This window comes from Serinus canaria, chromosome 4, assembly GCF_022539315.1.
Source record: "Serinus canaria isolate serCan28SL12 chromosome 4, serCan2020, whole genome shotgun sequence".
NCBI classification, from domain to species: Eukaryota; Metazoa; Chordata; class Aves; order Passeriformes; family Fringillidae; genus Serinus; species Serinus canaria.
Genome location: NC_066317.1, coordinates 1,001,429 through 1,013,036, shown reverse-complemented (window position 1 = coordinate 1,013,036; position 11,608 = coordinate 1,001,429). Strand labels below are relative to the sequence as shown.

General features: G+C 50.0%; 1 protein-coding gene across 1 annotated transcript in view; it reads left to right on the top strand.

Moving 5' to 3' along the window:
* The window catches only part of FRAS1 (Fraser extracellular matrix complex subunit 1), a 98,585-nt gene that overhangs the window by 65,572 nt on the left and 21,405 nt on the right, over positions 1-11,608 (top strand). Inside the window, exons 28-37 of the mRNA XM_050973644.1 lie at positions 726-1,040; positions 3,117-3,270; positions 4,942-5,120; positions 6,007-6,123; positions 7,918-8,032; positions 8,482-8,619; positions 8,805-8,837; positions 9,444-9,575; positions 9,842-9,967; positions 10,332-10,579. Coding sequence (XP_050829601.1) covers positions 726-1,040; positions 3,117-3,270; positions 4,942-5,120; positions 6,007-6,123; positions 7,918-8,032; positions 8,482-8,619; positions 8,805-8,837; positions 9,444-9,575; positions 9,842-9,967; positions 10,332-10,579 — 1,557 coding nt within the window. The remainder of the gene's footprint in view (positions 1-725; positions 1,041-3,116; positions 3,271-4,941; positions 5,121-6,006; positions 6,124-7,917; positions 8,033-8,481; positions 8,620-8,804; positions 8,838-9,443; positions 9,576-9,841; positions 9,968-10,331; positions 10,580-11,608) is intronic.

Genomic DNA, 11,608 nt, shown 5'->3' with positions numbered 1-11,608 from the left:
GGCTCAGCCTAATCTCTTGTTTGCCTCAGTAGGACGTTCACCTAACTAAGAGCTGCAGTCACTGCCCCAGAATACATAAGTGAAACTTAACGATAGGAATTCTGGCTGTTGATCCCTCATAGCCCTGGGAAGCTGTGCACAGGTGAGGTGGCCCCTGATGGATGTTCCCAGGGCTGTGACTTGGTCTCTGTCCCTCCCGAGGCAGTGCATTACCCGTGGCAAATGATGTTTATTGGGATCAATAGACACTGCAGATTGAAACTTGTCTTGATGACAAAGAACTGGAGAGCTAATTCAAACCAGCAGAAATATGGCCTCTAGCAGGTCTTTGGTATAAGTTAAGTAAGGCTGTGGGGAGTGTTGGAAGTGAAATAAATACTGAGGATGAAGACACCCGGTTTTGCTGTCATCTCAAAAGGCTCATGAGGATCAGCTAGAGTCAGGTGCTTGCCATATAAATGTCCCAGGTTTTTGCATTTCCCAAGTCTAATGTGGCATGAGAATCTTCTTTTAAAGAGACTAATTCAGTTTAAAGGCTAAATATTATTAGATCTGCCCATCGGGGGAAAAGGTGTGGAGAGTGATTCTCTGCTGCTAAGAAACAGGAGATTTCCAGGGATGAAGTTAGCTGATGTCCTTATCTCCAAACCTTTAATTCCAGCCTTTGATGGTGATCCAGTCCCCCAGGCTCAGCAGCCCCCTCAGACACCCCTTTTGTGTTCCAGGCTCCGTACGTGTTCCGGAACGAGCCCCTCCTCGTCGGCAGGGGCCAAACCGGGACCGTGTCGCGGCTGGTGCTGGGTGTAGGGGACAGTGACAACCCTGAGGACGTGGTGCTGACGGTGCTGGAGCCGCCGCGGCACGGCAGGCTGCTCGGGGCCCGCGGGCACCCTGGCACCCTGCGCCTGGGCGAGCTGGCGGGCGGGCGGCTGCGCTACGCCCACGACGGCTCCGACAGCCGGCAGGACGCGGCTGTGCTGCAAGTGAGCGACGGCTACCACTTCCAGAACGTCCTGCTCCGCTTCAGCATTGCCCCCCTGGTACGTGCTGGCTCGGGAACCCTGGCAGGATTGCGGGAGTGCCCCTCTGACCCTGAGGGGTCGCCAATCCCGAGATTGATTGGGTTCGGGAGGTCGCCCGAACTTTTGGTTTGCGACAGCTCCGGTTGTGCAGCTTTGCTGGTTTAAAGTCCATAGTTACTTGATGGAAGGGAATAAAGTGTAATAAAGCAGAAGGAGAAAAAGCTGGAGATAGCTTCATTCCTTATGAGTGTGAAAGAGTAGCAAAAAGTAGAGCTGTCTGAGATGTCTTTCACAGTTTGAAGGGAGCTTGGCGAGCGCTCCGTGTGGCTGTGGAGCTCTGCACAAGGAGGCACTGATCCCATTTGGACTCGGCAGCTTCCCCTAAAGCTATGGTAGCAATTAATGTTAATTAGTGCTCTGACTCACACGCAGCAGCCCTGGGGATGAAGAAGGAATTGCTTTCAAGGCTGGTGCTGGTATTAGACTCCTGGAATAAGAGGAGCCCTGCCTGTGGTTTTCACCCAGAGCGCCTCCATGGCCCTAAGGAGCCTGGACAGGATCACAAGGACAGTGAAAGTGCTTGGACACCACTCTGTGATCTTTGTAACACCTTTTTCCCCCCACTGCTGATTAAGCAGGTTCTTGTAAATGCCAGTGAGGGTGAATTGCTGAGAGTGGTTTCTTTCATTATCCTGCTTTGTGCTCCCTTGTCTCTCCTTATCATCCCACATTTCTCTGTGCAGCACTTGGCTACAGAGGAGAATGAAGGTGGTGACAGAGGTGACAGCAGGGCAGTTTTTAGGGCTTTTCCCAGTCCCTTGGGTTGCTAATGGCTGCTTTTCCCATCCAGACCCTTTGCAGTGTGAACAGGGACATGGGAGCCTTTCTTTTCTGAGAGGCCAGGGGGAACACAGAAAGAAAGGCAAAAGATGTTTATTTTAAGGGTATCCCAGACCTCTAGAGATCCAGCTAGGAGAGGCCTCCAAGGTATTTCAAGGCAGCTGACCTTGCCCTGCCTGGGAGCAGGTAGATGAAAAAACACTTTTACATGTCAAAAATATTTCTTACATAGATTACCAAGCAAAAAGAGCTGTCTCATGAGTCTGTTCTTATTAACAAGCAGCATCAAAGGCAAGTGCTGGATGGGTTTGATGTGCCAGTGAAGGAACATTCAGTCATTTAGTGACCTAAGAGCTGGAGGTTTCCATGTTGATAACAAACCCACAGTGTAAGTACAGATTAGGTGGGTGCACCGCAGAGATGCCAAAAAGGAGGTCGGAAATCATCCTGTAATGTGGTTCCTTTTCACAAACATCTTTTTAGCTCTCTCTCCTGTCTCTGTGGCAGATCCAGAAGAGCAGAGCAGTGAGTCATTTATCAGTCTGGGGGCTGATTAGATGGAGTAGCAAGTGAGGAGGGGGGTGTGATCCCTTAGATGGAGCAGTTGGGATTTTGACTGATCACAGTTCAAGGCAAACTGCAGCCAGAGCCAGTTCAAGGTGAATGTGCAGAAATCCACCAAAGAACTCACATTTACAGCAGCTGGGCTTATAAGAAAGAACCATGGCATGGAAGAGGTCACAGGGGTTTTGGTGACCTGTCCAGCAAAGCAAATTAGAGCAAAAAAGAGCTGATCTAATCCTTGAATGCCAGAGCAGTGTTACTGAGATAAAAGGGAACTGTAGTGAAACTATTACTGCAATCCAGTGCTGACATCCACATTTCAGGAAGCTTAAATTAATACTGGAAAAAAAATTTAAAAAAGACACAGGAGTAGTTTGAAGGTCAGGAATCCCACCAAGTAACTGAAGGCTTGGGTGGATGCTCATAGAGAATGGGAATGGTGATAGAAGAAAAAAATTATGGAGGGAGACTTGAGTTTAGGGTCAATAGCAGGAAAGTAGGAATTAGAGGATGAGGTCACTTCTGCAGGCTGGGAATGGGGTCTGAGGGATACAGCAGAAGATTTCTTCAAGCAGACAAGCAGGGTGGAATGCCTAAGAAATGCCAGAACACTCTCCTTGCTCCTCTCTTTTCCCCTGGGAGTGCCCTGGCAGTTGCAGTCAGCCTTTCCCCGCTGTCCCCTGCCTGCAGGGAGCCAGGAGCCCGCGGCTGGTGGCCAATTCCCTGGTGTGGGTGCCCCAGGGAGGCATGCTGCAGATCTCCAGCACCATCCTGCACGCCGAGCTGCCCGGGGCCCGCGACTCTGACATCACCTACACCATCACCGAGGAGCAGCCCAGACATGGTAAATCCCCTGGAGCCCTGCTGCCCTGTTTGGGGGAACACTTCCTTACAGGGGTGGGCTGCCTGAGTGTGCTCACCTCCTCTCTTTCCACTCCTGATGGCTGTGCGGAGTAACAAAGCACTTCTGCCCTTCCTGATCATCTGTGTTCCTCCAGTCCTGGTGGAATCCTGTGTTTACAGCCCTGAGAGAGCAGAATGTTAGTGCCAAAAGATAATCCTCCACGGGGAATGCCTGCCTTGAGGAGCACAGGGCAGTACCTACCTCTAGAAGCTGCTGAGCAGAAGCTTGCTCTGAAGAATTCCCTAGATTCCGTGACTTCTGATTTAATTTGTCCCAGAGGAAGGGGTTGCAGGCCAAAACGGGACTCGATGATGTTGTTTGGATCCGTAGATAATCCTTGTTCCCGGATTCCTTCTGAGAGGCTCTGAGCTCAGCTCTCAGAGCAGTGACTTTCACCAGCAACCCTGTGCTTAGGGAGGATCTTCTGGGCACAGGCTAAGGGGGAGTGTGGCAGGTTCTGGGATTTGGGACCGAGCTATAAATGGAGAAACACAGGATGAAAAAGAGGTGTCATGTGGAGGGAAATGAAATATGGAAAGAAAAGAAAAATGCTCTTTTCTTGCTCAGCATCACAATTTTCTTCATGAAATCCCTGTCTTTGAGTAACTTGTCTTGCACTTCTAAGAAATTAATTTGCTGACCCAAGAAAATTAGAGCATCCCTCTAGCAACATCCATGTGCTTTTTTATTTCCTTTTGCTGGGAGGACAGGCTGCTTTCCATCAGCTGCCAGCGCCTGATGGAAGCAGAGGTAATGAGAGTTTGGCAGTTTAATTTGTATTCCCTATTTAGTTTTCTGCAGGTGAAGGTCTGTCTTCCCATTTTTAATGAGCATTTACATGAAAACAGGAATTTTTCCCCAAGGAGCTTGTCTCCTGCTGCCTAACCCTAACTAAAATTTATAATCCTGTATTTGTATCACCATAATTATTGCTGCTGTGATTAATTGCAGTGATATAAACAGGCTTGTAGCTGCAGGAAGAAGCAGCAGAAATCAATGATCTCCAAAATTTTATCTGAAATACTGTTTTGCAGAAAGGGAGGGGAAAAGTAAGAGAGAGAAATGTGGAAAATTGGCCCTGAATCCAGGGGGCTTATCTGCCTAACTTAGCCTGTGGCTAATGGGAGAGATATTCATACCTATAGAAAATATAGAATTTGATTTTTAGGTTTTGAGGGGAACTCCCATGAGCAAAACCCTAAGATCTGGAATATAATTAGGGTACTGATAAAGGAATTTTAGCCCAGAGTTTGATGATGGAATGGAAGTGTGATACTGCATCTTGCTGAATTACTTTTTTTTTTTGTTGCTCCAACTTTTCAAGGGTGGTTTGGGGAAATGAAATGGGAGAGCTTAGGATGGGCGATTCACATAACAGAGTGATTAATTATCAATCAGCAGGATTATCAGCCCGTTTAATGGAATTAATTAGCAAGACATCCCCCTGTCCCCGGGATGTCTCAATGCCTGCTGGTGGCTTTTGGGAGCTCTGCTGCTGCTATTTGTCACTTGACACCGGGTGGGAAAAAGCTGTGGCTGGGTGGGCAGCTGCCTGGGCTGCTCCTTGGCTTGCTGCCTGTGCTCTGCCCAGCTCCTGCTTGCCTTTCCCAGGGGAAGTGGTGCTGCTGGTGCCCATGGCGGCGGACGGCCCGGCGGGCTCCTGGCAGCTCCTACCCGACGGCAGGGCGGCCTCCCCCACCACCTCCTTCACCCAGCAGGACATCAGCGACGGCATCGTGTGGTACAGGCACTCCGGGGCTGAGGTGGAGAGCGACTCCTTCCAGTTCCAGGTATTCCTTGTCGTGCCACCGCCTTTCCCTGGAAATGCCGGCTGGCAGCTCTCCGAGGGGACACAGACACCTGTGTGAATACATACTGGCAAGCACACCTCTGGGGAAACCCAGGATGTTCGCACCAAGTGGAAAACATTCCAAGTGCCTTTTTAAAAGCTGGTGAGCCCCAGAACCACACAGCCCTTGGTTCCTAAGCTAATAATTTAATTTTGGCTTCAGAGCCCTCCGTCTCGCAAAGAGGCCAAAAGGTAGAAATGCTCCCCAGCAGCTGGGAAACTGAAATCAATCCCCACTCCCCACGGGTTTAGGAGCCATCAAATTGCTCAGACAGGCCCTTGGTGTTTGCTGGGAGGGTTTCACAGCCTGCCCTCAGTAAGCCTAGGTGAACACTGGCACGCAGTGTTTGTTACATCTGGCTTACAAGGCAGAAGCAATTACTGTAGCACCGCAGAGGCAATTAAGGTAATTCCTGAAGTAATTAACATAAGTGATAGCGAGGAATTTGTGAGCAGTCAGTGTTGAACAAGCTAATCTTTGGCTTAATTGCTGCATTCCTCTCCTAGACTATGCATTTTGCATGAGTTGAGTGTTTGGGTTCAGTATCTCAGAGCAGTAGCAATAGCTGCACAGAGAGCTCAGAAAGGGAGCTGGGAATACCTGGTCACATCAGGAGACTGTGCAACCCCTCCAAGTCCAAGCCTTGAACTTGGGTTGGCACATTTTGGGACCAACACGTTGATTTCATCGGTTTTAGGACGGAGCAGGTGCAGCACATGGCTAAAATGAGATTGTTCCTTTCATCAGAGCTTACATTTTTATGCATTTTCTAAAAATTAAGCTTCAGGATGTTCACTTACCCATTCCTGTGACCTTTCCTTCCCAGGTGTCCAGCTCTGCCAGTCCACAGACCAGCCTGGAAAGCCACGTGTTCAACGTTGCTGTTCTGCCCCAGACACCCAAGGCCCCTCAGCTTTCCCTGGGCTCCTCTCTGCACATGGCTGTAAGTGACAGCACCACACACGTGGCTGGAGTAGGAATGGGAAAGAAACAGATTAGAGGAGTAACTGGGCTGGGGGGTGCAGAAAATACCCATGAAAAGCTGAAAAACTCAGTATTAAAAGTGATGAATGTGCAGACTGGAAAGGAGAGGGGGAAAGAGAAGCAACATCAATGTTTTGTGGAATTCTTACCCTTTCCTGAGAAGCCAGGAGGAATGGCAAGAGAGGAAAAACTGTGGCTTAGACCATAATGAATGGGGTTTGCCAGTAGTTCCACTGCAAACTCGATCCCACCTGCAGCTCTGGGAATGACAGTTTGGAGGAGAGGGGTCTCTCCAAGGTGGTTCCTTCCCTGGCTGTGTGGATTGGAAAGATGATCATGGAGTTTCACATCGGGTTTGTGGGCTCTCAGGCTGTGCTGCAAGCCTTCCCTGTGTGTCCCCATCACCTGTGGGGGAAGTCCAGCTGTCCCCTTCCTTCTCCTGTTCTGCATGCCAGGCATGGGGCCAGGAAAGGCACAGGAAGCAATGGCAGAGGGATTAGTGGGAAGCCCATGGCACAGCAGCCTTGTCAAGGTTTGAAGTAGTGGCGACCTTTCCTGGGTGATAATGAAACATGGTCAGACTGCTACTTGGAGCCATTTATCTTCCTGCTCCTATTGACAAAACAGATGGGAGAGATGGCTGGCAGAGCCACACAGCACTGGGTTTTATAGCTAATTACTCCCCACAAAATCCAATAGGGCCATAAAACACCTTCTACCTCCCCACCTGCGAGTCCCACCTTTGGGAGAGACAAATAGGCCTTGGAGGCAGCCAGGAAGAAACATAACCTTAAATCTTTCTGTCCCAAAATCCCACTTCCCTGCCCCAGTGTGATGGAGCTCTGTCCATTCATCTTCAGACTCCTTCAGAATGAGACTTCTAAAGCTGAGAGGAAAGCACAGTCCTTGGAGCGCTCCCATCCCTCTAGTCTTGGACTTGTGCTGCTGGGAAAGGCCAAGGGAAGTTTGATGACTCTTTTGTTAAACTGGACACAACGTCTGTATTGGTTTTTCTTCCATCGAGTTACCCTGCTTCCCCCATATTGGTAACCTTTCATGTTCCAAAGCAGGTTATTCAAGTGCCCAAATCCTTCACTTAGCTTGTTCTCTCCCTTTTTTGCTCAAGATTATGAAATGAGCTCGAAGCTTTTCATACCCAGCTGAGCAGTTTAATTTGTTAATTCTGCAGGATTAAGGTTCATGAACACGTGGAAATTAACTGGTTTTGGGCACTTAAGTCTCTTCAAGCAGCACTGTAATTCCTTTAAGGCCCTGCCTGCCTTTGGTTCATGATAATCTTGTTATGGAAGGATCAGAGCAATTTTAGTCAGGTTTAAGACAAAAGGGAAAGCTTTGGTTCCTCTGTATTCCAATTGAAGGGGCTGAGTCATTTTCAGTCATTTCCTTTTAAAAGAGAATGCAGTCCAGCCACATCAGACTGGATGAGAAAACTACACAGACAATGAACGTGTTCGTCCAGGGAGTTCTTGATCAAACTAGGTTTTCCTCTGTCTCTTTTTCATTGCTTTTTAATTTTTTAAGAGGCCAAAGGAGAAGTGTGACCACCTGTGAGTGTTGGGGTTGTGCATCTGCAGGGGACAGGGGGTCAGGTTCAGGTTTCAGAACTGGGCCTTCACATCTTAAAACTCTCTTATATTTAACTAGAGCAAAGCAAATTCTCTTTCAATGCATTTTTGGGTGAATCTTCCCATGTCTCTGGCCTTGATGCTCATGGTCTGATGTGTTTATTGAGGTGCTGGAGGACCGTGTGACAGTGATTGAGCCCCATCACCTCTCCTTTGTAGACCCGGAGGTTCCCAGTGAGAAAATCCTGTACAACGTGACTGTGCCTCTCCTTCCTGGGCAAGGCAAGTGACCCTGCTGCTGCATTCATTGCCATGTTTTCTGAGCAATCTCCTCTTTCCCTGGAGTAGCATTCTGTGGAGGCACCTGTTAACCCATTTGGCCTCTTTCCTTACCTTTTAAACACCTTGTTCCTTAACCCCGTTTCTTTGGCTTCTTTAGGAATCTGCTGCAGGGCTCAGACACTTTTTGCTGCTGTCTGAATAATACTGAATGTTGTGTCCCCTGCCTTTCTGCCTCCCACCTCTCAAGTGAGAGGTTCTGTGAAGAAATGCCCAAGTGAGGAATCTCAGTTTCATTTCTCTTATCCCCAGAGCCCATCCTCCATGCAGCTGCATCCGTGTGACTTGTTCTGGAAGTGGTCCAAAGGGGAAAGCAAAGGAAGCTGTGGAATCAGGTGGAGTGATGGAGGAAGTGAGCCCTCCTGGTAATGCTGGTGTCTCTGCATCCACAGGTCTCGTGGAGCACAGGGACAGGCCTCTGTCCCCAGCCAGGTACTTCAGCCAGGCCGACATCAACCACGGCAGGATCGCTTACCGTCCGCCGGCCGCCGCTCCTCACCTCAGGGAGATCACAGCCTTCTCCTTCGCAGGTGAGATCCCACTGCTCCTGCAGGGCTGGGACTCCAGCTGCGCTGCTGCTGCTCCTCCTTGCTGAGGAAAGGCTCTGCCCAGTCCGACACCAGCGCTTGCTTCCCCCCAAATCCTCCAAGTCCACGTCCAGGGGTGCTTTCCTGTCCTGACCACAGCCGCTCTGTGCTTGTGTTTGTCCCGCCAGGTCTCCCGGAGTCCGTGAGCTTCCGATTCACAGGTATGTCAGCCGCCTGCTCTTGCCTGGCCAGAGCAGGTTTCACCTTCTTTTGCCCTTCCCATTGCCCCTTGGCCTTTGTTCTGCTGCAGGCACGCCTGTGGGCGCTCAGTAGGAATTTCTGGAAATGCACGTGCCTGGGGAATATTGATTTGTCTGGTTCCCAGCAGTGTTTTACAGAAGCTGAGCTGCAGCTTGCTAGAGACATCTTTTTCCAGTGGCTGCCTGGAATCAGTCCTAAAAACCTGATTTATCCCTGTTGTCCCCCCAGTGAGAACAAGGAGTTTTACGCTCTCATTTTTTTAATACAGCGTGGAGACATTTCTGCAATTAAATTGCCACAGATAAGCTGCTTGCTTGTTTAACACATCCTTCTGTTTCCATGTGCTTTCTGGCTTCTACCAGCAAGGAGAAGCCCATGTTCTGAGTTAGGAGCAGAGAAAAAGGGTCTTGGCCTTGGTGAAGTGTGTGTGTATGCCCACAGACAAAGGGTGGGAGGTGAGCCAGCGATGTGGGCTGGTGATTTTTGTACAGACAGGTGAATTTCCCAGGTGAAGGGTCCCTGCAGACCCAGCCCTGCACTCAGGCATGGTTTCTGTCTGTGCCTAGTGTCTGGTGGGGAGCACACGAGCCCAGAGATGGTGTTTGTCATCCACCTGCTCTCTGCTGAGCAACAGCCTCCGGTCTTCCAGATCGCAGCTCCCTTCCTGGAGGTCAGCCAGGGGGGCAGAGCCACCATCGGTGAGTGGGGTGCATGGGGCACGGGCTGGGGCTCAGCTCACTGCCAGGAGGCCTTGGTTCACTTGCCCAGGGGTCACTTGAGAGCCACTCTAGGAGAGAATTCCCTGACACAGCCTGAGCATCATCAGGACACAAACTATTTCCATGGAACTCGCAGCTCTCAGGCTAGGGCAGCTCCAGAATTACTTACTTTTCTTGTACTGAGTGAATTCTAGGGTTTCTTTGGCTCCAGTCACACCCAGCTATGCTCTCTTTCCCTGGCACAGGGATCCAGTTGGCTGTAAGTGACACGGATACAGCTCCTGAGGGTCTTTTCTTTGAGCTGGTGAAACCTCCCCATCACGGCATTGTGCTCAAGTACAGCGCAGATGTGCAGGAGCTCATGAGAGCAGGTGAGTGGAGCAAGAGTTTCCCTCAGTGCAGGAGAGCCTGGCTGGTTTAGGTGAGCAGGAGGAGACAGATGCCCCTGGCAGACCAGGATGCATCCATAGGGAAGCCTTATCTAGCTGTGAGCTCAGGGAGCAGCTGGGAAGAAAAGGAGGGTTGGTGCCCTCCTTGAGAATCACGAGGAGTCGCTGGAACTGGGAAGGTCACAGCTTTTCCTCTGCCTTGCCAGCTCCTTAATGAATGTCCTCATAACTCACAGCCCTGGCAGGATGGGATGAAATGCCAGTTTAGTTCGTGACTGAGGTCATTTGAGTTGGATTCCTGCTCAGAGCAGAGTCTTTCTGACTCGGGTGTCCCCTCCCTGGGCAGGCGACACCTTCACCTACGAGGACGTCACCCGGAACGCTCTGCAGTACGTGCACGACGGCTCAGCAGCAGCAGAGGACAGCATGGAAATCTCTGTCACCGACGGTGTCACCACGGTCACCACGGTGCTGAGGGTGGACGTGTCCCAGCTGGACACCCACGGACCACAGCTGGCCCCGGGCTGCTTGTTGGCTGTCACCGTGGCCAGCAAAAGCTCTGTCACCCTGTCCCGGCAGCACCTGGCTTACACGGTGGGTTTCATCTGCTCCTAAGCCCAGGGAATTCTGCCAGGCCCCCTTTCCTTATCCCCCCCACACCTCTCTGCTGTCAGTGTGGATTTTGGCTAGAGAGCTCAGGTTTTGCCTGCTGCCAAAGAGGGGATAACAGACTCTTTCATCCCACAGGGATTTAAGGTTATCCCCATTTGACTGTAGCAGAGGTGAGCTGCCATGCTGAACATGAGAACCTAGTTAATCCCAGAGTTTTCTGTCAAACAGGCTTGCTAATAAAGCACGTGGATTTGCCAGGTGTTAATCCCTTGAAAACTTCAGCCCCATCACCCACCTTTTTCTGGGCAGATCGGAAGGGGGAAGGAGTAAACAACCCCAGGATGCTGCAGAGCTTGGTGGATTGAGGTGGTCCCAGGCCTTGTGTGCTGTGCAAGCGTTATCCTGCTGGTGACATTCCCAGGAAAGCTCTGAACTCCTTGCAGATGATGCAGCACCCTCCTGAGGGAGGACAGATCACAGTTCAGCTGTGAGGCTGGAGAGACCTGAGCTGAGAGAGGCTGGCTGTCAGAGAGATGATTGGGAATTTTTCTTTTTTTTTTTTTTTTTTTCCCAAGGGATCAGTGTGGATACAAGTCTGAAATCTGTCCTGTCCTCCTCTTAAGGAGGAAGGCTGACAAGGGAGATGCTCATGTTTAATCTGAGTAAGAGCACAGATAGGGAAAAGAAGATTTCACTCCTGACCCATATGCTCAGGATATGTTGATTTCTGCTCTGGGTCGTATTTTTCAACCACCTAACAAAATTCTTCTAAGAAAGATGACATCTGAGTTGTGATATCACAGTGTGGTTGTACTTAATGTGGTTAAAAAGAGGCAAAATCAGCTTTTAGTTCGCTGTGAAATACTTTGAAAATCAAAATACCAGGTTTATGTCTGGGAGACGGTGTTAACATGATTCAAGGACATAGAGAAAGCCTTGCTGAGCTGAGAGAAAATGAAAGTACATTTTGTGGTGTGCTTTGAAAATGTCAGCCCTCCTGACTCTGTTGTC